The sequence below is a fragment of the Rhinopithecus bieti genome, unplaced genomic scaffold (genome assembly GCF_001698545.2).
Source record: "Rhinopithecus bieti isolate Rb0 unplaced genomic scaffold, ASM169854v2 scaffold_12070, whole genome shotgun sequence".
NCBI classification, from domain to species: Eukaryota; Metazoa; Chordata; class Mammalia; order Primates; family Cercopithecidae; genus Rhinopithecus; species Rhinopithecus bieti.
Genome location: NW_016807449.1, coordinates 86,246 through 111,894, shown reverse-complemented (window position 1 = coordinate 111,894; position 25,649 = coordinate 86,246). Strand labels below are relative to the sequence as shown.

General features: G+C 48.8%; 1 protein-coding gene across 5 annotated transcripts in view; it reads left to right on the top strand.

Moving 5' to 3' along the window:
- ACAN (aggrecan) overlaps positions 1-25,649 on the top strand; it is a 72,347-nt gene that overhangs the window by 15,247 nt on the left and 31,451 nt on the right. For 4 of the 5 annotated variants that reach the window (XM_017882048.1, XM_017882046.1, XM_017882047.1 and 1 more), the window contains exons 2-5: positions 18,339-18,415; positions 21,112-21,495; positions 22,465-22,639; positions 24,289-24,416. In XM_017882048.1, coding sequence (XP_017737537.1) covers positions 18,346-18,415; positions 21,112-21,495; positions 22,465-22,639; positions 24,289-24,416 — 757 coding nt within the window. In that variant the 5' untranslated portion in view covers positions 18,339-18,345. Of the gene's footprint in view, positions 1-7,877; positions 8,018-18,338; positions 18,416-21,111; positions 21,496-22,464; positions 22,640-24,288; positions 24,417-25,649 lie in introns of those variants that run through there. The other variant, XM_017882045.1, reaches the window with a different exon arrangement.

Sequence of the window (25,649 nt, the reverse complement as noted above, 5' to 3'; positions counted from 1 at the left end):
TTAACACCCAAAGATAACTAGAATTAAATTTCCATCTGTCTTTCCTTTTCCCATTGAATAGGTATACAGAAAAATAGAATAGAATTGTATTCTATGTGTTATTTTACAGTTTACTTTTTGTGCTTAATGATATAACACGAACATGTTTCCAAGTCAGTAAACAGTTTTCCTTACTTGAGTACTCTGTGTGCCAGGCTCTCTACCAGACACAGGAAGAGATAGAAAAGGAGGGATAGAAGTTTTCTCTGCTCTCAGGGAGCCCACAGTCTAGGTAGGAGAGAGGCATGTCTGCAACAAAAAGTACTTGTCAGTAGAATGCAAAGAGCCCTAATTCTTTGCCCTAGCACTGCATCTGATAACACAACTGTGAGTGCATTCTTCCATCAGGGAAAATCTGCACAGTTGCTCCCACCAAGTTTGAATGGATTTGAGGTTCAGCTGCAATGCAGTGGTGTGCCACTGGGGGAGAGAATACTTTAGTGAGAAATTCTGCAGGTTCCTCTCCTGGTAAGTATGTGTCCTCAGTGAGCCAGAGACAAGAGACCCAAATTTGCCATTCCCAGATTTGGCCCCAGTTCCCTTGTTTCTCTTGTGGTGTGAGCATCTTGCAGCACCAAGCATGTGTCTGGTGTTTGATGATATTTATTTATCATATGATATGGCCTTCATAGCAAGCCAATTAATTTATTTGCCACTCAAATACATAATAGTCTGACCCAGCAATGGAAGGCAGATGGTTGTATTGGATTCATTGGAAGATAACATGGGGGTCTCCAATATGGTGCCTTACTCCGAGATTTTCAGGGGAATTTTGATTGTACCTGGTTTCTGACTTGTGTGGAGCTTTAGGGGCCAAACCCATAAAGAGGTAGTTCCTCTGTAGAGTATGTGAATGACTCCTAGGCTGCTGAAGGTGATGTGTACCTGGGAGGACCCAGTGCATGTGAAGGCTTTCTTGGATATAGAAAGCACTCAAGAGTAAAAAGTGGAACTTGTCCAATTGGAATAGCATCTAAAGATATCTAGATACTGTATTGGATAAGACTACTGATTTCTCTCCTCAAAAGGAAAGACAGTAGTCAGATTCATAGAGGCAGAAAGTAGAATGGTGGTTGCCAGAGACTGGAAGGAGGGAGAAATGGGGAGTTACTGTTTCATGTGTACAGAGTTTCAGTTTGACACGGTGAAAAGCATTCTGGAGATGGATGGTGATAATGGTTGCATAACAATGTGAATACGTAATGCCACTAAACTGTGCATTTTTAGAAGATTAAGATGGTAAATTTTATGTTATGTGTATTTTACCACAATTTAGGAGAAAACATAATCAATTTTTTTACAGTAAGGAAAGGTAGCTTCCTAGGGAGGACAATGTCATTGGAAAAACCCTGATTGGAAGGAACTGAGAGGCAGCAGATAGCATGAGTCCCTAGAAGGCACTTTTGTGAGGGCAGCTGCTCTGGCATCCTGTTGGGAGGCTATTAAGCACTATAATCCTGACAGCCTTGCAGAGGACAGTCACACAGCCGGTACAGGCTGGCAGAGAACTGGGGACATGCAGGAGACAGCTGGAAAGGAAGAAAACAAAGAGTCGGGGGGCAACATCATGTCAAGGTTTTGTAGCTCTTCAGTGACTGCTCTGGGACAGGTAGGCTGTTAGAGGGAGGTCTGTGAGGGGCTCAGAGAGCAAGTCTCTCCTCTTCTGGGGTTGGAGGCCTTATTCTGCAGCCCTGAGGTACCTTGGTTCTTTGAATCGAATTTGATGCTGAACTCCCTCCATGTAGAGAACCCTTCTGTAGCAGGCACTGAGCAAATATCTGTTCATTGAATCCATTATTTAAATAAATCTGGAGTTGGCTGGGTTCATTGACTCATGCCTGTAATCCCAACACTTTGGAAGGCTGATGTGGGGGCATTGCTTGAAGCCAGAAGTTTGAGAGCAGCCTGGGCAACATTATGAGACTCTCATCTCTACCAAAAAAAAAAAAAAAATAGCTTGGCATGGTGGCTCACACCTGTAGTTCCAGCTACTCAGGAGACTGAGGCAGGATGATCACTTGAACCCAGGAATTGGTGGCTGCAATGAGCTATGATCTCGCCACTGCACTCCAGCCTGGGTGACAGAGCAAGACTCTGTCTCTTAAAAAATTTTTTTCATTAAAAAAAATTAATCTGGGGGCACAGTTGTGAAAGGCCCTTTGAGGACTAGAACAAACCTCCAAGGGGTACTATCTTCAGCCCCTAGCATCATTCCTGGCACACACATGGGAAGCAGGGAACTAGTTGAGAGCCCAGCTTTTGGAGTCAGACCAATCTGGGTTTGAATTCTGGCTCTACCACTCACTGGCTGAGGGAGATGAGATAAGTTATTTACCCGCTCTGAGCCTCTGTCCCCTTGGTTCTAAAATAGGACTAATCACAGTGTGCCCCTCCCAGGACTATTGTGAGCATTAAACGAGATAAGGCTTATGTTCAAAGTGCTGCTGGTCACCATGCCTGGCATGGACTCAATCCTGGATACATGCAATGTTTAGAGGAAGTAGTTGTGATAGGTGCTCACAGATGAGGTATAGATCCAAGAGTTAATAAAACCCAGTGCGTACTCCTCCCAGTCAGTCTTCTTGCAGAGGCAGACAGGTGCTGCAGGCAGCACCTGCTCCTGCTGTGATCGAGGAGGGCAAACTGGATCATAATGGGAACATGATGGGGGACTTTGTGGAGGAGGGGCCCACCACCAAAGATCATGAGGACTGTAGTTTCTCCCTGATACATACCTGAGTCATTCCTGGAAACCCTGAGAGCCTCTCCATCACCTACAGAATAAAGTCAATTTCTATAGCCCAATCATGGAGGCCTCTTCAGAATTGGCCCCACTTTGTTTCTAACTTTATTTGATGCTACACCACTTGGACCTGCTCCTTTCTTCCTGCCTTGTGTGTGCAGTCTCTTACTCTTAGAAGGCCCTTTCCCCACCTCTACATGTCCATATCGTACCTGTCCATCAAGGCTCAACTCAAATCTTACCTCTTCTTTGAAGCTCTCCCAGATCTCCCAAATAGGATGATGCAGATTCTACATTCTGCATCCTCTCAACTCCCAGAGCCCTCTCTCTCTGCCTGTCATCGAGAGGGGCTCTCTTTGTGTTATAGGATTTTTTTTTTTTTTTTTTTTTTTTTTTTTTTTTTTTTTTTGAGATAAGGTTTTCCTCCATTGCCCAGGCTGGGGTGAAGTGGTTGCATTAGTTCATTCTCATGCTGCTAATAAAGACATACCCAAGACTGGGTAATTTATAAAGGAAAGAGGTTTAATTGACTCACAGTTCAGCATGGCTGGGAAGGCCTCAGGAAGCATACAATCATGGTGGAAGGGGAAGCAAACACATCCTTCTTCACTTGATGGTAGGAAGGAGAAATGCCGAGCAAAGGGGGAAAAGCCCCTTATAAAACTATCAGACCTCATGAGAACTCACTTACTATCAAGAGAACAACATGAGGGTAATCACCCCCATGATTCGATTACCTCCCACGGGGTCCCTCCCACTATATATGGGAATTATGGGAACTACAGTTGAAAATGAGATTTGGGTGGGGACACAACCAAACTATATCAGCGGCACAACCAGGATTCACTGCAGCCTTGATCTCCCAGGCTCATGTGATCCTCCTACCTCAGCCTCCCGAGTAGCTGGAATCACAGTTGCATACCACCATGGCTGGCTAATGTTGTAGAGACGGAGGGGTTGGGGGGATGGGGGGTGGTCTCTCTATGTTGTCGGGGATGGTCTCAAACTCCTGGGCTCAAGCAATCCTCTGGCTTTGGCCTCCCAATATTGTAGGATTTATTCCCACATTGCATCCCTGCCTCACACAGGGAGCCCCTGGGGGTAGATTCACAGCTGGTCCATCTGTAGATCCCTGTCAGCACCTGCTACAGAGTCTTCCATATGGTGGGTGTTTGACAGAGGAAAGGAAAGAGGAGGAAAGCCAAGAAATGCTTGGAGCTTTTCTGGATGAAAGGCAATTATTCCTGCCATGTGAGGGCCAGGAAGAAGGCTATCCCAAGGAGGGAAAGCAGTGTCACTGGAGGATGCCCATGCATTGAAGAGGTCTTGTTCACTGTCCAATCAGCCAACGTTGAACTGTCCTGGGCAGGATGTACTGACCTGATGGATCAGGGTGGGAGGTGTCCAAGACCACCCTCTGGTTCAGTAATTTGCTAGAACAGCTCACAGAACTCAGCAAAACTGTTACACTCACAGTACAGTTTATTACAGCAAAAGGATACAGATGAAAATCAGCAAAGAGAAGAGGCACCAAGGGCAGGGGCCAGGAGAGACCAGGCATGAGCTTCCAGTTGTCCTCTCCTAGAGGAGTCGTGCAGACAGCATTGCCTTCTCCCAGAAATAATATGTGCAACATCCACAGAGTCTTGCTAACCACAAGAAGCTCACCTGAGCCTTGGTATTCAGGGGTTTTATGGGGTGTGGTCATATAGACATGGCTGACCTTGGTCTCCAGTCCCTCCAAAGGTCAGGTTGATACTTCATGCCCCAACATCCCCACCATACATCACACCATTAGCTTAGGCCATCCAGCATGGCCCAAGGCTCCCACATAAACAGATTCTTATTAGACAGGACATTCCAAGGGCTTAGAGGTTACCTCCTGGCAGCCAGGGTCAAGGGCCCAACCTTTATTTGGGCAAGGTTAATCCTTTGCTGAACAGAAGGACTGCTCTGTGAATGCCCTGAAATCATACACAAAATCCCATGCATGTGGGCAACATTTCCTAAGAACTGTGTCCATGACTTCCATCAGCTCTCAAAGAGAACCATGATCCAAGGAGCTAACTACATGTTTTCTATGAGGTGAGGTCCTTCCCAGACCCTAGAATCAGGGGACACAATTAGGGTCAAAATAATGAGGTTGGTCTACAGATAACTCATCTCCTTTCTTACCTTTGACTAGATCCAAGGACTGAACTCCAAGAACCTGAGGATCTGTCCCCAAAACTGAAAGGATTGGACTGGTCACCCCTCATTTCCCTCCAGCCACATCTCAGGCACCTGGCCCTTGCTTTGTCCAGAAATTCAGCTATAGCCCCACACATCTGATGGCCCTTTCTGGCCAATAGTCATTTCCATCAGGACCCTCAGCTACCAGGCACATTTACTGGAGGTCGCTTTTTAAACCTGGTTCAATTTCCATGCAGGGAGGCTACCAAAGCATCACACTGGGTCCCCCAGCCCCTTCTCACAGAGGAAAGACCTCTCTGTCCTGCGGGGTTGGCAGTCAGCACCAAGTAAAGGGAATTTAGCTTTTGGCCCAAGATCCCTGCTTAGGAAAGGTGCTTGCGCCTGATGGAAACTTTGGGCTGAAGTATGCTCCTTTCCAAAAACTCAGGTCTGATATTTACACAAAGTCTGAAATTAATGCAGAGAAAACTTCCAAGTACTTGGGCTGAAGCAGAAGGCTGAGAACAGGAAGGGGCTGGTCCCTGGTACTAGTTTTGGTTTTTTTGGTGGGTTTTTTTTGTGGGTTTTTTTTTTTTTTCTTCACAGAACAGGGCAAAGCCGAGTGTCCCTGGGTGAGTGAAGCAGGAGCATTAATCATGCCCAGTGCTTCTCCACTTTAAACTGGGGAATTTGCAATTGAGAGTGGGGAGGGGTAAGAATCATGGGAAAAGGCTGATGGTGTTCAGCCAAATTCATCCTTCGCATGCCCACCCTTCTCCAGGCACATGCTTCGGGCCATCCACGGCTGCAGCCACCCCATCCTTAGGAAGCGCCACTAGGCTTCCTGTCTGGTGCCTGGCCTCAGCATCACTCCCAGCCCCTTGGAGATGCAGCCTTCATTCAGCACACAGCTCAGCTCTGAGTTCTATTTTGTCCCTGGATGCTATCTCTGGGGTCACCTACTACTCCCTGCTTGGTGACCCAGGCCCATCCTTCTCCACTCTTGCACCTCTTTTAGCAGAAAAGGAGTGAGAATGGATACTTCCATGGGCCGTGTGCATGCTCCCAGCTATCTCTGACAGCTCTACTCAGAGCTACCCTCCCTCCTGGGCTTCTTATATGTTCTAAGGCTGAGGCAGGAAGGCTGTGAGATCAGGTGACACTCAACAGTTATGATCGGTCTTAAGATTAACACTCCTTCTACTTCCAAATCTAATACGAAGGGACATTGCCTAGTGATTAAGAGGCATTCATTCATTCAACAAATACTTGTTGAGCAGCTACTATGTGCCAAGCACTGTTCTAGGCACTGGGAATATAGCAGTGAGAAAAACAGATAAAACTCCCTGCCCTCATGGGGTGTATATTCGAGTAGCTGAAACAGACAATGAACAAACAAACAAACAGAAAAGGACAATAATTTCAAATAAAAATAATGCTATAGGACAGGTGTGGTGGCTCTTGCCTATAATCCCAGCGTTTTAGGAAGCCAAGTCGAGTGACTCACCTGAGGTCAGGAGTTCAAGAACAGCCTGGCCAGCATGGTGAAACCACGTCTCTACTAAAAATACAAAAATTAGCTGGACGTGGTGGCACACACCTGTAATCCCAGCTACTTGGGAGGCTGATGCAGTAGAGTTGCTTGAGCCCAGGAGGTGGAGGTTGCAGTGAGCCAAGATCTGACAGGCCTTCAGCACCACTGCACTCCAGCCTGGCTGACAGAGCAAGACTCTGTCTTTAAAAAAAAAGAAAAAGAAAAAGAACGAGAAAAAAAAAGCTATAAATAGACTATAACAGGGTAACATGCTAGGGAGGGAGGGATAGGGGAGCAGGGTAGTCAAGGAAAGGACATTTAAACAGGCTGGAATGACAATGGCCAACGAGGGAAAGATCCAGAAGTGTGTGCTAGAAGAAGAAAGAGCAAGCACAAAACCCTTAGGACAAAATCAGCTAGTGTGGTCAAGGCACAGCTAGAATGTGGCAGGGTTGAGGGTTTGGGGAATAGAGGCATGAGACGTGGTCTGGGAAGGAGTAGGAGCGGATCATGTGGGGCCTCACAGGCCCTGGGAAGGAGCTGGATTTTTCTCCAATAACATTCATCCTTTTCTGCCATGAAATCCATCTAGGCCCATCCTTCTCCACTGTTGCACCTCTTTTAGCAGAAAAGGAGTGAGAATGGATATTTCCATGGGCCATATGCATGCTCCCGGCTACCCCTGACAGCTCTACTCAGAGCTATTCCCTTCAGCAGGATCAGACTACCCAGGGAACACGAGAACTTCTGGTGGGTGATTTGGAGGGAATAAGAAGAAGTTCCAAGTGAGTTGCCACAAGGAGTTATCACTCTATCTCTTCTCCTAACTGGAAATCAGTAATTTCCAGAGGCCTTACCCATGAAAATTCTGGCCAAAGATGCCAAGAAACTTGCCCAAATTCACCCAGATAGCACATTATAAGTCAAAGGTATGAATTCAGGTTGTGTTCTTAAGATACTCACCTACTAGTATACCACATTATCTCCCAAGAGGCTTGAGAAGAGGCTATTCAGGAAACTGCATAGAGACTGGGTCCAAAGTAGACCTCAGAGAGAAGATGAAGAATAGCGTATCTCTTGTCCCAACAGGTCCAAGTCAAAGAGGTATTACTAGCATGGACGTATATCAGCGAGTGAAGGGAATCACAACAGAGAGGCCAGAGAGGGGAGAAACTGTTATCATCTTTTCAAGTATTTCTGTGCTACAAGTCCTAAACCCCAGCCTGCTCCTTTCACTTCCTGCTATGCCCACCCCCACCTCCAGAAGCAGGCAGAACCTTCACCTAAAAGCTCTCACAGGCCTTCAGCAAACCAAGGCCAGCTCTGTTTTTATTGTTTGACCAGCATCCGCCTGGCTCCTGGTCAGGACAATGAGGTTGGCCTCGGACTGGCACTGGCAGAAACAGCTCCTTGGGCTGATTTCTGAAGCTGAAGTTTCGAAGAGGCTTCAAAACACCCCTCTCCCTGCCCCTCTGTGATCAGCAACACAGGAAGCAGCAGGAGTTGGTCAGCTCTTCCAACTGCCAGAGGTACGCGGTCTCCGTGGTAGGGTGGGACTTTAGAAAAGGTTAGAGACTCAGCTCATGTTGGGGGCTCTGCTGACTACCCATAGGTTGACTAGTAGGAATCCAGATATTTTTGAGCAGATGATGCTCATGCTTTTGTAGGTGCTGGCTGAGACATGGCCCATGTAATCAGAAATGACTTGATTAGAGCTCTTGAAAAAGCTCATCCTGAAAACCCCTGGAGGAAGTTAATAGGACTGTCTGCAGCCCTGCCATGCAGCAGGGCATGTGTATAGTGGCCTTTTTTTTTTTTTTTGAGCCCCTGGAAAATTTGCCTGAAGGACACTGTGGAAGAGCCACCACGCTGGGCTGTGGAAGCCAGCTTTGCCGGGAACCTCTGGAGACATAGGGAAAGCCAGGACTCAAAGCCCCAGCAGGGCCCTGCCCTGTGGATGGAAGGTTCAAAAGTGGGTCAGGACTCCCACTTGGGAGCCCCCTCCTCCAAACTGGACCCTGTGTTACTCATTGGCAAGATCCCACCAACCCTGCCCATATTCCAGGCACTCTGCCCATATTCCCGGGCAAAACTGGAAGAGATTTGGGTTTCCCTCTCTCGTGAACTAATTAGTGATGCATTTTCCCATCTACCAACCCCTAAAACTTTCTGGATCTGAAATTCCGTGAGAACATTCCCCATGTCCCCCTTGATTTATATTTGTTACCTAGTATGTTGTCTCCCCCTTAAAATGTGTTTGTTGACTGAATAATGGAATGAATGGGTAAAGCTAATGAATGTAAAGGGACTGGAAATGCTGAGAAAACCATAGCGTTGTAGCCACAGGATCTGGATTCCAAACCAAACTCAGCCACTCACTGTCTGTGTGACTTTGGGCATGTTGTCTAACCTCTCTGAGCCATTGTCTTACTACCTATGAAGATTGTTCTAAGGATAAGAAATGGCATATGTACAACTCAGAGAGCAGTTCCTGACATACAGCAGGCCCTTCCTAAAGATGGCCCCTAGATTGTTCCTGAAGCCATGGCATAAGTGGATTCTGGCTATAAAATGCCCACTGTGGCCTGAAGATAGAGAGGGGGTGACTGCCCTCCCTGACCACAGAGAAGCTCTGAGAGCTCTGTGGCAAGCCGTGGAGATGGCAGTGGCAGATTAGGTTCTTACTTTACAGTCCACAGTTTTGTTTGAACTCACATCCTAGTCCTGGGGTGAACAGAGGAATGATCCCTAGGCTAAAATAGTTGGCGGGGTGGGGGGTCCCATTGTTTGCTATCATTGCAGAACAAATGACCATTCACCTACAGCATCATTTAAATTAGATATAGATGCAAATTGTATGTGGGTGGCACTTCTTATCAGGCTAGCACCCATTAGTTGGGCGGCTACTTTGTGCAGAGACTGACCTCAGTGCCCCATTCACTTGGACCATCATTTAAATTATAGATGCAAATTGTATGTAAGTGGCACTCCTTATCAGGCTAGCACCCATTAGTTGGGTGGCTACTATGTGCTAAGACTGGCCTTGGTGCCCATAGTAGGTGCTTAGTGTATCCATATTAGATGAAATGTAGTGAGGGGCATACACGATGCAGGTGTTCTCACTCCTCAGTGAGGGAGGAACCAGCCAGACAAGCCTTGAGAAAGGAGGCCAACTCAGCATCTCTCATTTAAGTCCTACAGCGTCCTATGCTATGTGATAGATCCTATCTTATTAGCACTTTAGAGGTAAGGAAATTGAGCCTCTGAGAGGTTAAATAATTGAGCCAAGGTCATATGCTCACAGGAAAGTGTCAGAGCTGCGATTCAACCACATCTGTCTGACTCAGAATCATGCTCTTTCTGTTGCACCAGCCCTGCTCCCACCCTGGCCATTACACCCACCCATGCACACATCCCTTAAGTGGTTGGCCTAGTAGTTTAAAACAACAGTGGAAAAGAAGCCACAAGCCAGGATGAGTCTGCTAATAAGTTGGATATAACAACAAGAAATGGCCGGGCGCGGTGGCTCAAGCCTGTAATCCCAGCACTTTGGGAGGCCGAGACGGGCGGATCACGAGGTCAGGAGATCGAGACCATCCTGGCTAACATGGTGAAACCCCGTCTCTACTAAAAAAATACAAAATCTAGCCGGGTGAGGTGGCGGGCACCTGTAGTCCCAGCTACTCGGGAGGCTGAGGCAGGAGAATGGCCTAAACCCAGGAGGCGGAGCTTGCAGTGAGCTGAGATCTGGCCACTGCACTCCAGCCTGGGCAGCAGAGCAAGACTCTGTCTCAAAAAAAAAAAAAAAAAAAAAAAAACAAGAAATGACAAAGGACATAGGCAGAGGAGAGAGTTTCAGGCTGGGGGAGGTTTCCAGGTGGTGGCATTTGCATAAGACCTCAAGGAAGGTGGGATTAGGTCAGACATGGAGCTAAAGAGAGAGTGTTTTTTGGAGGAGTGGAACTGTATGAGCAAAAGAAGAGAGGCAAAGAACAAGGCCAACCCTAGCCCCAGATTCAAATAGGGCACTGCCAGGGTATAAGGCCCATGCCACATCGGCAGTCAAGTAACAAGTACAACCTGCAGTTATGACACCCTCCATGGTGTCATTTCTCAGTTTCTTATTTTCTTTTCTTGCAGCTCCACTACCTGAACCTTCTTTTGCTCCCCAGAGAGCCTCCCCTCACTTCTGTTAGATGTGTGCACCACCCTCCCAACCTCACAGCTCTCCTTTCTGCCTTTTCCTCCCTAGCACAGTGAGGGCATGGGGGCATCTTTCTGAATAGGCTGGACCTTCCCAGAGAATGTGCTTAGCAGGCAAGCGAAACCCTTGTGCATTGCCCTGGATGTTGCAGTAGAACAGCAAGCGATGAGCAGGTCCCTGGCCACGAGGGTGGCTGAGAGGGTGGAGATGCAGCTCCTTCTGTCCCCAGAAGTTAAGAAGGTGGAGCTCTCCTCTGCACTGTGTGGAGCTGGCATCTAGAATCTCAGAGAACTCCAGAGCTAATTCTCCCAACCTGCCCCCATTTCAGAGATGGAAAATCCAAGGCTCAGGGTCAGGCAGCCGTTTTAGTCAGGGTCAAGGTTAGGACCCAGAGCCCTCATGTCTGCTATCTCTGGATACAGGTTTGTCTGCACCCACTAGGCTAGAAGCAACTCCAAGGAAAAACCTTTCTTTCCCTTCACTGGGCCCCTCTATCTTAGCACAGAGCTACTCAAGGCCAATCCTAGACAAAAGTATGGCCTTGAAGAGTTTGTCTGCAGCACTCACCACCCCGCTGCCAACTGCCTTTTTCACAGGACCCACACACTTGCCCGGAACGGAGGAAAACACTTGTGGAATTTGACTTAAGATGCTTCAGTGATGACAGGGCAAGTAACAAATTTGGAAAAGGAAATCAAAGATATGGAAAAGACAAGGTGTTGAAGAAAATGGGGAGAAGAGAAAGAGGAGGAAATGCCAAAAGAGTATTAGCATCTACAAAAATTACCTTCACAATTTCCCTGGGGGTGACGTTTGCATGAGGATCCCAATTTACAGAAGGGAAAACTGTAAGCTGAGGCCTTACATGAGTTTCCTGGTGAGTTAGGACAGAACTGGGACTGAAATCAGCTTCCTGGCATCCCGTTTCTACACCATCCCACCATGTCTGTTTAGAGTATGTGGGAAGTTGTCAGCTGCGGTTGGGGTGACTCTGGCCAGATGTGCTCTTGGTGTAGGGTCCCTGGCCTTTTCCCTATACTAGGTTTGAAATCCCAGCCTCAAGTGCACGTGCTACTGCGTTTATGCACAGCTATCAGGATGATCTTGTCCATGAGCAAGTGACAAGAGAAGAGATGCCATTGGGAAATTAGGCTGCAAATAAGTGATGTGCTGGTGGCTGGTGACTGCAGGAATGGGGGACCTTGGTCCTTTGGAATCCATCTTCTAGGACTTAAGTCAGGGACACAGAGCCACTGGTCGCAGGCAGATCTTACTGGTCCATCAGTCTACCAAACCCCAACGTCTACTTGCTCACCTAACAAGGAGGTGTCAAATACTATTTTGTGTTATTCCTGGTGAGTTAGCATAGAGGGATTTTGTTTTAATTTAAGCCTTGATTTTCAGCCTCTCGGAGGTCATGGTCTGTGTGGTGAGACGAAGTTAGCACACATAAAACAACAGAAGAAAAATTAGGTGCTAAAGAGCGTGTAGAAAGTCATAGCTGGGGGAATAGAACCCAGGGCCAAGGCCTGGTGAGGCATCAGGGAGGAGGCCTGCAGGGTCTGGGAGGAGGAGGCGGGCATTCACATAGCCAGCAAACATTTGCTGAGTCTACACTGATGTGGACTCAGGCTGGGCCAGGGGAGGTGACATGGAGATGAACATGGCCTGACCATACCCTAGGGCTGGCAAAGTGGCCTTGGTTATAGGGCCAGCCTCAATGTCCCCAGGGACACATGAAGGACAGCACAATGAATGGAGAATGAGACTTCATTCAAAGGAAAGAAAAGTGCTCATTATCCTTCCCCAGCCCGTTTCTTTCTTTACTATTATAGTTATGCAACATTTAACAGGGATGCATTCTGAGAAATGCATTCTTAGGCAATTTTGTCATCCAGCAACATGTGCAGTGGAGACCCCTCCACTAAAATGTACTTACACAAACCCGGATGGTACAGCCTACTACACTCCTAGGCCATATGGTATAGCCTAGTGCTCCTAGGTGACACACCCATACAGCATGTTACAATACTGTATTTTTACTGTACCTTTTATATGTTTAGATAGGTTCAGATACACAAATACCTCCCTTTGTATATACAAGGTAGAGTAAAAATCCTGTATAAAAGATAAACAATGGTACACCTATAGGGCATTTATCATGAACAGAGCTTGCAGGACTGGAAGTTGCTCTGGATGGGTGAGTGAGTGAGTGGTAAGTGAACGCTAAGGCCTAGGACATTACCATACACTGGTGTAGGCTTTATGGACACTGTACACTTAGGCTACACTAAATTTGTAAAAATAAATAAAGTAATTGCACTATGACGTTACGACGGCTACAACGTCACCAGGTGATTGGCGTTTGTCAGCCCCATTAGAATCTTACAGGACCATCATCGTAAGTACAGTTCGTTGTTGACTGAAATGTTATGTGACCCATTACTTCAGTAGTGTGCTGGTAAATCCACTCTCAAAAAGGAAAAGAAAGAAAAAGGAAAAGAAGAGGTCTCACCTCGTTGATAGTGTCTGCTGATATCCATGGTGTACATACTCCCATCATAACCAGTTTCACACTACCAGTGTGATGTCACCGAACACAAAATTGGAAAGAGATGCGTAAAATGGACTCTAGCCAGCTGGTGTCAGTTGGCTGTAGCATAACGCTGGTTTTCCTTGGAGCCCTGGGAAGGGGTGACCCTGATTGTTCCTCCTCTGGGCCGCAAATGGCCTATGACCTTCCCAAAGTCACATGCTGCACTGAAGCGTTATCATTAATCAATACACCCATGCACATCACAAGCAAGCAGTGTGTCTCTAGCTGAGACTTACTGAATGTGATGTGGTAGTGGTCTACCTCATTCAGCCGGGCACCACCTAGGTGCTCATCACATATGAGCCTCTAGTCCCATCCTCAGCCCTCCTCCCCCAAAAGCCTTGTTGGAGGAGATTACTTCTAAGGATGTACGGGCCACCATTTGTTCATTCATTCATTCATGCATTCAACAGACATTTCCTCTCTCTGTGCCACACACTACATTGGGTGCCAGGGAGACAATGGAGAACAAGACAGACACAGCAGCTACCTTATGAAGTTCGTTAATGCTGGGAATTGTGAGGGCCAGGTCCCCTGGTGCTGGGTTCTGGTTTTGGCTCCACTTCCAACCTACCATATGGCCTTGAGCAACTCAGTCTCCTCCTTGGGCCTCAGTTTCTTCACCTGTAAAATGAGGAAGTTAGGCTTGATGTTCACTAAGGTCTATCACAGCTTAGACCTTCTGTGACTCCAGGGGGTAAAGAGAGGTCCAGAAGGCCACCACAGGAGGAAGGGTTGATTGGAGGGACCAGGAATGTCTCCATGGAAGAACAGCAGACAGGAAGCAGATTGGACCTCTGAAGATTCACCACGAGTCCTGTGAAAGAGGAGGGGATGTGTTTTGTGGGGCTCCTGATGGTGGAACTCTTGCGTGGAAATTATAATGTGGGTGAGCCATTTTGACTCAATCTTGAAAGTTCTTGAGCACAATTGGAGCTACTCAGCCATGGAATGGGCCACCTTGTGAAGGAATGAGCACCTACCATGCAATCAGAGGCTAAAGACCACCTGGCTGAGCTGCATATACAGGATTCATGGCAGGGAGGTCATAATTGTAAAGCATCATGATCATCAGTAGTGAAGGAATGAAAGAAAAGAAGTTGTGTGGTCCATTGTGTTATGTGGGAAAGGGAACTAGCAGGCAAAAGGATTGCAATTACCAAAAAACACAAGTAGATACCTGAAAAAAAAAAAAAAAAAAAAGACTTGAATGACCAGGTAAGGTGGCTCACACCTATAATTCCAGCACTTTGGGAGGCCAAAGTGGGTGGATCACTTGAGGACAGGAGTATGAGACCAGCCTGCCCAACATGGTGAAACCCTATCTCTACCAAAAAATACAAAAGTAAGCCAGGCATGGTGGCACATACCTGTATTCCCAGCTACTCAATGGCTGAGGCAGGACAATTGCTTGAACCTGGGAGGCAGAGGTTGCAGTGAGCCGAGATCATGCCACTGTACTCCAGCCTGGGTGACTAGAAGGCAAACTATCAAAACACTAATAATGAGGATTTGGATTGTAGATGATGGTCATTTTTTTCCCATTGTCCTATTTTCCAAATGTTTGGTAGTATGGTAATGTTGTTTTTGAAATGAATGCAGTTTTATTATTTATGGAAAGTCATCTACTCCAAACCTCATCCTGGGACAGGAAGCCTCTCTACAACCACTAAACTCTCTTCCAATCCCCCAGTTCTGAGAGGCTCACTCAGGCCTGACAACCAGGGAGGTGGGAGGAAAGTTGCACTGATGGATGCTTGCTGAGTGCCAGAGCCTGTGCTGGGTGCAGAGCCAAAGAAACAGTGTCCGGCCTTGAAGAGGGATGATGGCTGTCACATTATCTCAGTCTTTGAAACAGCCATGGGGCAGATCCTGGATTATTAAGCAGTAGGGGTCCACGCAGGTCGAGGAGGGATCTCCACTGCACATGTTGCTGGAAGAGGCATTCAGGGAGAGTGGGTGAGATGCCTGTTGAATCCTATAATTTGATGGAATCCAGGCCAAGACCTTGGCCAGGTAGACAACCATGGGGTAGAGTCTGGCTGATGAGGAGATGAAGGTTTCCTTGTCTCCAACCGGGACACATGCACGCATGCTCACACAGCCTCAGCTCAAGCTAAAAGCACCTCAGTTTCCCCTACCAAATCTCCACATAATTCTCTCCGAGAAAGTCAGTTCCTTGATGATGGACCCAAACCACATAGCTCTCACCTGACCTTCACCCAGCATCCCCTTCCTGCTCCCCAAGCTCCCCTCTCCACTTCATTTCAGGCTCCCTGTCCCCTTCCTCTGCCTCACCTATGCAGTCGCCCTGTCAGCACCTAATTCAGCTTCTCATGGAGAAAGGTCTCCCTGTTGACAGGGCGGTGCTGGGACTCAGGGCTGCCAAAGTCAGTCTTCTTGCATAAAAGGCTCAGTGAGTTCTGGAGACACTTGGAAACCAGACAGAATGGAATTTCTCCCTATTTTCTTTACAGCTGAGAAAACACACACAAACACAAGAGCATATTTATTGCGATATTTCTATCCCAAAGTTTGTCTTTAAAAAAAAAAAGAAAGAAAGAGAAATTAGTTTCTCTACCCACTCCACCCCATCCCCCCACCCCCACTCTACCCCTCCCACCTCTTTTTCATTCCTTTCCCATTCCTGGTCTAGGCCAGGGAGAGAAATCAAGCCGTCCAAGCCCCACAGAGCACTCCTACAACCCCGGACAATGTCCAGCTTGTTCAGAGAGTGAGGGAAGAAACACAGCTCCGAAAACATACACACAACCTCCCAATGAAGGGTGTTCTGAGGGAAGAACAGGCGGGCCTTGTGTCTGAACACGAATCCCTGAGGCTCTGGGAAGAGAGGAGCCGGAAAGTCTAGACCCCTCCCCGGAATGGAGAAGACACCTTGCCCTCTGCCCTCTGGGGAACTATTTCCCAGCCGCAACTGGTCACACGGAGCTTGAACGAGAGCCCCTAATGGTGCCACAGCCTGGAGCCAGAGACTCCTTTAAAAGGCAACATCTAGGTAGAAAAAATCCCTAAGGAGACACAAGGGGCTACTTCTCAGAACCTTGGGATTTTCCAGACTTTCTCCAGTGTGAGGATGACATGCCTCATGCATTCACCTCATACCCCCAGCAGCACCCATAGACAGCCCTTTCATTTCTGGGGTGACTCGTATATGTAGCATAGGTGGTAGAAAGATGTCACGCTCAATCAACAGGCAGAAGCAGTCACTCAGAGTCCTGGGCCCACCCTGCCCCTGCCCCTGGCATTCCTGGATAGGAACACCAGTGCCCTCCCAACACCCCTCCTGAGCCTAGGGACTCCTGGGGTGCTCCCCTCGTCCCCAAATCCATCCAGCCCCAGTTAGCAGTGAATGAGCCAAGAGCGACACCTGCTGGGCCATTAGGCTCTGATAGAGCAAAGGTCTGGGAACGCCACGGGCGTTGCTGAAAGCTCCACTCTTCTTTAGTCCCAGATCCTCCATCTGCTCCAAGGTTCCCTCCCACTGTGATGCAAACACTTCTTAAACCAAAAGGGCAGGGTAGGTGCTGATGCAAGTCCATCCAACAGAACAACTCGGGGAACATCACCAGGCATGCGCCGTGGAGGGAAGGTCAGATGAGGTGTCTGTAATGAGACTGCACGTGTTCTAGGCCAGCGGTGCTCCATCTTGGCTGCACCTTAGAACCTTCCAAGCTCTAAAAATCCTGAGGTCCAGGCTGAAGCCCAGGTGATTTCAATGTGCAGCTGAGGTTGAGAGTACTGCTCTGATGGGTCTCCTGTACATTCTGTTGGGTCCTATGCTGGAGTCAGGGTTCCAATTGTGCACGTTTACACTGTGGTTGTCACAGACCTCTGTACTTACCATGTCAGCTTTCCAGCAGATGACGCTAAGGAAGGTTTGTCTTTCTAATCCACATGAAGTCATTGAAGTAGCAGGAGAGCTACAGCATCGTTGGTCTAATTTCTCTCCTAAAATATTAATCCATTCATCCCACAGCCTCCTCAAGAGCTCTCTAGGTGAATATCTTTTCCCTGCCATGAACCAGGCCCCTAAACCTTGCCTGAAACCTTGGAGGCTGGTCCATTCTAAAACACACATGATCTCTGGATTTGAAGTTAGTGGCAGGACCAGGTTTCATTAGGGATGTTGAGCAACTCATCACTTCTCTGGGCCTGGAGGACTGTATTAGTCAGTGTTCTCCAAGGAAACAAACCAACAGGACACATGCACACAGACACACACATACCCTCCCCCCCCACACACACACACACACGAGACAGAGAGAGAGAGAATTATTATAATGAATGGGTTCATGCAATTATAGAGGCTGGCAAGTACCAAGGTCTGCATGGTAAGTTGGCAAGCTAGACCAGGAGACCTGCCGTATAGTTCTAGTCCAAGTTCGAAGGCTTGAAACCCACACAAACTGATTGGGGTAGTTTCAGTTTGAAAGTCAGTAAGCTTGAGATCTAGGAAGAGTTAATGCTTCAGTTCAAGTCCAAAGGGAAGAAAAAGCAATGTTCTAGCTCAAAAGCCATCAAGCACGAAGAATTCTCTCTCTCTCTCAGGGGAGGTCAGTCTTTTCTCTCTATTCAGTCTTCAACTGATTGGACAAGACCCTCCCACATTAGGGAGGACCATCTGCTTTATTCAGTCTACCGATTCCAATGTCAATGTCATCCAGAAACACCCTCACAGACACACCCAGAACAATGCTTGACCAAATGTCTGGGTGCCCCGGCTCAGTCAAGTTGACTCATAAAATTAACCATCACAGGAACTCATTCAGATGAGACTTCACTGGCTGAAAGATGGGAGGTTAGGTTTATTAACCTAATGCCTGGAATTAAACTGGGAAACCTGTGAAGGTTTTGTGAGGGAAGGATTCTTGAAGAAAATATCTCACAAACCACGTGCAGCCGCCTTCTCTGGAGATGATTCCAGGTCCTTGGGTGTGGAATTATCACTTTGCATCATATGTCACATGACTCTGCTTGACCTCACCAAGCCTTCACTGTCTAAATAACGCCACTGCCTCCCCTCTTCCAGGTGAACTATGACCACATTACTCTGGGTTTTCGTGACTCTGAGGGTGATTGCTGCAGCTGTCACTGTAGAAACTTCAGGTGAGGACATTCCTATGCAAGTCTCACATATTCAGTAGGCATGAAACCCAGTACTGGGTTTTAGTACTGGGTATTGATCCTGGTGCTACTGGTCCCAGGGATATAATTTCCCCTTTCCTGGCCTTTTCCTGGCCCCACCCTTCCCCTATTGATGCATGCATAACTGTGATGGGACAGCACCCATGCGCGGGCACACGCGTCCAGGAGCCTCGCTCAGATAACACTGCTCCTGGCTGCCCTCGAGCCCCGACAGCTGGCAGGGAGAGCTCCAGGCAGGTGTCCTCCTTCCCTCCATGGATCTCAGTGAGGACTGCTGCACACTGAGCTTGCAGGAGGGGCAGGACATAGACAAACCAGTGGAGAAAGGGCCATTGAGGGAGGATTGGCTGGAGCACCACAGAAGAAAGGTCACTTGAGAGACAGCCAGAGAAAAGCCCCAGGGAGTCAGACAGGTATTTGCCTTTTTTGCAAACCATCCTCGGAAGCCCCAGCCTGGTCTCGTGCATGTGGCAGGCTCTGGGTCTACTGCTAATCGAGCATTGGACCAAATGAGCAAACCTTCCACTGACCCTAGGATGGGCTTGACCCCAGAAGGGAAGTTATGTCTCCCCTAGGCCCAGACAAGAGAGGACTCTGCTCTTGGCTGTGTATTTTAGAGGCCCCCACTGGCCCTCCTCCAGCCTCAACCCTCTCCAAAGGAAGGGGAGTCAGTAGGGCCAGTGTGTCCACCCAAATCTGTACTTCTCCTTTACAGCACATTCTGGGGTCCCAGGATGCCCAGAATTTCCTATCCAAGTGAGCCCAGGCCACGTCCAGGGTCTGCATGGGTCCATCCTCCTATGGGGACACCACACCTCTGGTGGGAGCCACCCTGGGCCCAAGGGAGGGGCTAAGGAGTGGCTGTTTGTATGGGGTGTGGGCAGAGCAGGGCTGTGGGGCTGAGACCAGCACAGCAGCACATGAGACCCCCTCACAGTGCATTCAGTGTGGGAAAAAGAAGAGGGCCCAGCTCCCCATGCTCTCACCCAGTCACTATATCCCAAGGCAAAACACCAAGGAATCCAAGAATTCTGAATTTAAATCTTTTCTTTCAGGTCATTTTGAAAGGTATCGTTGTCAAATAGGAAGATAGGACATAGAACTTAACAATCTGTTGGCCTGATTTACAACTTTTGCATCTGTAGACATGTGGGACAAGGACCTTCATTTGTACTGTTGCTGGGAGACCCACAGCCATGCAACCCCTGGCTGTACCCAGGGGTGGTCTGCCCACACAGGGAAACCAGTTCATTAGGTTTGAGTGAGGCTTTAAAAACTGCTGAGCTGGGCACCACAGTCCCTTTCAGCTCTCCCCTGAGAACCACTACTGCTAAAACCAAGCCATGTCCAGGGTGCAAGGGCCCAGCACTCGGAGGAAGATGCCTGTGGAAGGGGCCGATGGGACTGTCCGGGACATCAGAAGGTTAAGGGCTGGACTCCAAGCATTCCTGGCTCCCCTGCCCTTGCCCTGTGATGTATCTACTACCCACAAATATCTGAAACTTTTTTTTTTTTTTTGAGACGGAGTCTTGCTCTGTCGCCCAGGCTGGAGTGCAGTGGCGTGATCTCGGCTCACTGCAACCTCCGCCTCCCGGGTTCACGCCATTCTCCTGCCTCAGCCTCCCGAGTAGCTGGGACTACAAGTATCCACCACCACAGCCGGCTAATTTTTTTATATATATGTATTTTTAGTAGAGACAGGGTTTCCCCGTGTTAGCCAGCATGGTCTTAATCTCCAGACCTCATGATCCACCCTCCTCGGCCTCCCAAAGTGCTGGGATTACAGGCGTGAGACACTGCGCCCAGCCTGAAACATTTTTTATTTCAACCTGTAGGCTCTCCTGAAAGCACAGGTTTCATGTATGAGTCTCCATGCATGAAAGGTGCTATTTTTTTTGGAAAGCTGTTTTTGTTTTTTCCCGTTCCTTTTTTTTTTTTTTTTTGGAAAGCTGTTTTTTTTTCCCCGATTCCCAGAAGATCTTTTACTTCTAACAAGATTTGGTAAGCTTGTTGCACCTCCCCTATTGACACTCTCCTTTATGTTAACATTTTTGGAGTCTGATCCTGACTCTTTGCGCACCAAAATGTCTGATCTTCTCGGCTGCTTCTCCACCGCCCCCCCAGCAGAAGAGAGTGACTTGTCCCGGTGGCAAATTCAGGCTTGCACCCAAAGCAGACCTCCGCAAATGGGACACATCTTGGAAGTTTTCTGTCTCAGCTTTTAAATTGTGTAGATTACTTTTCTATCCCAAAATAATTTTTCCCAAAACCTTTGAGTTAAGCTGTCACTCCAAGTAGATGGGTCCTGTTTTATTCCATGCTTTGATGCCCCCTGCAGTACCCCAGTTTGAGAAACAGGGAGGTGGTCTTGACCCTGACATCTCCCCTGCCCTCCTCTGGAATCCTTTTCTGGCTCCATAGTTTCCTTCTGGAGGTCCAGAGGCCAGGGGTCTTGAGGAACGCTGCTCTGGAAAGGGTGTTCCAAGCCTTCCTGGGGATTCCCACATGGCACAGGAGCATCCTCATTGTACAGACAGACACACTCATTGGATTTCACTCTCTCAGGAGAGTGCATTACTGGAAGGATGGATGGGGAGGCAGGGTGGTCCTCTCTAGGCACTAACAGGTCTCTCTTCCACCCCACCCCTCCCACACAGACCATGACAACTCGCTGAGTGTCAGCATCCCCCAACCATCCCCGCTGAAGGTCCTCCTGGGGACCTCCCTCACCATCCCCTGCTATTTCATCGACCCCATGCACCCTGTGACCACCGCCCCCTCTACTGCCCCCCTGGCCCCAAGAATCAAGTGGAGCCGTGTGTCCAAGGAGAAGGAGGTAGTGCTGCTGGTGGCCACTGAAGGGCGCGTGAGGGTCAACAGTGCCTACCAGGACAAGGTCTCGCTGCCCAACTACCCGGCCATCCCCAGTGACGCCACCTTGGAAATCCAGAGCCTGCGCTCCAATGACTCTGGGGTCTACCGCTGTGAGGTGATGCACGGCATCGAGGACAGCGAGGCCACCCTGGAGGTCGTGGTGAAAGGTGAGAGCCTCCCACAGGGACAGACACTGCTTCACCCAGAGAAAGAACCAGAGCAGTCTCTGCAGTGCGGGCGCAGGCAGGCTGGCCTTCAAACCACCTCCTCGACGCACCTCAGCCAAGTTACTTAATTAACTTCAGCTGCTTCCTCTGTGACATGGATCTGGTAATATCATTCTCTCTGGACTTAGGGAGCATTAAATACTTCCTGGCTATGGTCACAGGTAACTGACAGTTTGTGCTTCCCAAGAATCCTGTGATCCGGTGGATCTTGTGATCATGCCCATTTTACAGACAAGCAAACTGAGGTCAAGTGACTTGCCTGAGGTTACCCTGGAAATGAGTAAGAGCAGTCTCCTGACAGCTCATCCTCGTGTCTTTTCCCTCCCCCCCTCCACTCTCATTCTCAGTTCCAGAAGCCAAAGCAAGGGCTGAAGACTCCCTGGTCTCTTTCTCTCTATGGCCCAAGGAGAACAGTCAGGTCCTTGGTTAGCTTCAGGACTTCGGTCAACACCAGATTTTTCCCAGGGAGAGGTACAGTGGGAGGCTCTGTCAAAGATGGTTCACTCCTGGGCACATCTTAAATGGGGTTTCTGCTAGGATGACCCTGGGCTGAGAGTGCAGGGGGTTCTGAGTGTCTCTTTCCCCTAACACAATATGGGGGTCTTGGAGTGAAAAGAAAAAATTATAAGGAGGCAGATTTTAGTTTAATTCAAAGAACTTTCTCATTATCAGAATTATCATAAGTCTTCAAAAAGGAATGCTTTGTAAGGTAGTGAGCTCCCCATTACAGGGTGTTCCAGCAAATTCAGAAGCATGACATGCAAAGGTGTACAGGGGGTCATGCATCAGCCTGGACCAGCTAGTTCCCTAAGGTCCCTTTGACTATTGCCATCATTCTTCGAGGGCCTCGGTGATCAGAGACTGTGCCTGACCAGCTCCTCTGCTTGTGGGCGTGTATGTGTCTTGCAGGCATCGTGTTCCATTACAGAGCCATCTCTACACGCTACACCCTCGACTTTGACAGGGCACAGCGGGCCTGCCTGCAGAACAGTGCCATCATTGCCACACCCGAGCAGCTGCAGGCCGCCTACGAAGACGGCTTCCACCAGTGTGATGCCGGCTGGCTGGCTGATCAGACTGTCAGGTGAGCCCCAGCCCACCAGTGAGTGGGGGCCAGGAGTCAGGGGCCACAGGGGAGTGGGGCAGGTGCTGGGTGGAACATTGGCCAGACTGAGCTGGTGCCAGCATGACACTGTGGCCAGTCTAGGTTCGGGGCTGTGGTCATACCTTGGCCAAACAGGAGCTCAGTGACCCATCCCAAACCCTTGTTATTGTGATTCTCTCTTGCAAATGGGATGAGGGACTGCTAGCAACCTTGCCCTACGCGTCATTTTTTCCTACCCATTTTTTCTTTCCCATGATTTCCTCACTTTTAAACTTTGGTGTCTTCAGTATTTTTGTAAACAGCCTTCCATCCTTTTTATTTTTAATAAAGCAAGACACAAATTGAACCCCTTGCTACATCCTTCCCTGAGTGTAGTTGCTGGGGAGTGAGGTGCGGAGCAGTCCAGATAGACCCTGCCCTCAAGGGATCTCAATGCACTCTGAAGGCAAGATGATATCACCCATTCCAGGAGCACCATAGCTCCAACAGCCAGAACCACAAAGCCTGAAGGCAAGATGATATCATCACTCATTTCGGGTGCACCATAGCTCCAACAGCTAGAACCACAAAGCCTCAGGAAGAAAACAAAGGAAAATGTCTTTGCAGTCTCAGGGTAGGAAAAGAGATCTTAGGATACAAAAACTATAGCCATTAAAAAAAAAAAAAAAAAAAAAAGATGAGACAATAGTCTAGCATAGTGCAAGAGCCTACACCTGGGCGGCATAAAGAACTGGACTCAGCCAGATGCAGTGGTTTCATGCCTGTAATCCCAACACTTTGGGAGGCTGAGGCGGGCGGATCACGAGGTCAGGAGGTCGAGACCATCCTGGCTAACATGGTGAAACCCCATCTCTACTAAAAAAATACAAAAAAATTAGCCAGGCATGGTAGTAGGCACCTGTAGTCCCAGCTACTCGGGAGGCTGAGGCAGGAGAATGGCATGAACCTGGGAGGCGGAGCTTGCAGTGAGCCGAGATTGTGCCACTGCACTCCAGTCTAGGCAACAGAGCAAGACTCCGACTCAAAAACAAAAACACAAACAAAAAAACTGGACTCAAATTCCAGCTCTGGCACTTGGAAGCCACGTGACTGGACAAATCGTTTAACACCTCTGAGCCCAGTTTCTTCAAGTGTAAAGTAGATCGATGATAGCACCTACCTCATTGGGTTGACGTGAGATGCAAATGATATACAGCGAGGCCTAACAAACTACGACCCAGAGGCCAAGTCCAACCCACCCCTTGCTTCTGTAAATAAAGTTTTATTGGGACACAGTTACACCCATTTGCATATCTCTGGGTGCTTCATGCTACAGTGGCAGTTGAGTGGTCACCGAAGAGACTATGCAAAACCCAAAATATTTACTGTCTGGCCTTTTATAGAAAAAAAATATGGGAGCCCCTGATAGAGAAAGTGTGTTTTGTACCACTAAATATTGGGTAGTGGGGGCTGCCTTTAATCATGATTCACTGTAAAAAGAGATAGGCAGTTGACATATTCAGAAGAGACATGGTCAAATGCAATATTAAGTCACTGTTTCCTCCCATGAGGGAGGAGGATTCAAGGGCAGAGGCCATGGGCTTCTCTTTGTCCCCTGAGTGTCACACCTCCATTTCGGGTTCTGGCAGATACCCCATCCACACTCCCCGGGAAGGCTGCTATGGAGACAAGGATGAGTTTCCTGGTGTGAGGACGTATGGCATCCGGGACACCAACGAGACCTATGACGTGTACTGCTTCGCCGAGGAGATGGAGGGTGAGCTGCCCTGCCCACCAGGAGGCACCCCGCTCGCTTCCCAAGGTCCCCTTCCCCTCCCCATCTCCCCACTGACACAGGGTGCCAGCTCAGGGCCTGACACACTCCGTCCTCCTCTCCCATGAAGGGAGGTGGGCTGAGGCCTACAGGTCTGCACCCCTCCCGCTCCACTTTGGAGAGGGTCTCAGTGGCGCCAACATCTGCAAAATGTCTGGTGTCACCACCGTACCCAAGAGCACGTGTCACAGGAGGTTTCTCACCTGGGATTGCCCCTCCCAGCCGAAACCCTGGCTGCTGTGACAAGTACATCCCTGTTCTAAGGTCCACCATGCTGTCAAAGTCCAGCCCAGCCTTACCCTCACAAGCGACACTACACCAGCAACGAAGCTCCCAGGGCAGCTGGCCACCTAGCCACCCTCTCCCAGAGTCCCTGTGGGCAACCCCAGCTCTGTTCCTGGACAGAGCCGGGGGCAGCGGAGAGAAACCTAGACATTTTCTGTTTTCTAAAGGGCACCGATTTTGGTCACAGAGTTACCCACACACGTGTATGACACCCTTTCCCCCATCTGCACCCATATACTCCTTTGTACATTCCAGACTCTGCAATGCCTGTCTCCTCCCTCCCTGCCCCCCGCTTCCCTCACCTGAGTACAGTGCCCACAGCTCCTCCAGGCTGGGGAGAAGAGCTGACAACAGGCACTTTCTGAGTAAGGGGCCATGGCCAGGCTTTCTCACCACCATAGCCCCCTGCCGCATTCCCACCCCACGGGGCAGACCTGCCTATTAGGTAACAAGTTATTTGTGTGTTCCCACATTTGGCTAACCAAAGACAAATAGAATGGCCAGTTCGAGCTGCCACTGAGCAGGGGTAGCCAGAACCACCCCTGTGAGTCGATGCCCACCACCCCCACCCTTACCCCTTACCCTTATCCCTGACACAACCTTGTTAGGTTTTGGGAAATTTTTTTTAAGCTCACAGTCCTCAAATGATGCCCTTACGGACTCTTCAGGGTCTAGAGACCCCAGTTTGGGAACCACTGCTCCAAGGGTTCAAGGTCTGATCCTCCTTTTCCCAGGAAAATTCCCAGGAGTTTTTTAAAAGGATTTGCCTTGAGTGGGCAATGCTTAACTCCTAGGAAAGATCCCCCTAATGGCGGAGTGCAAATGGGGCAAAGAGGCTTTTGAGCAGAATTTTCCTCCCAGATTTCAAGTTTGCTCCACCCTTTGCCCAAT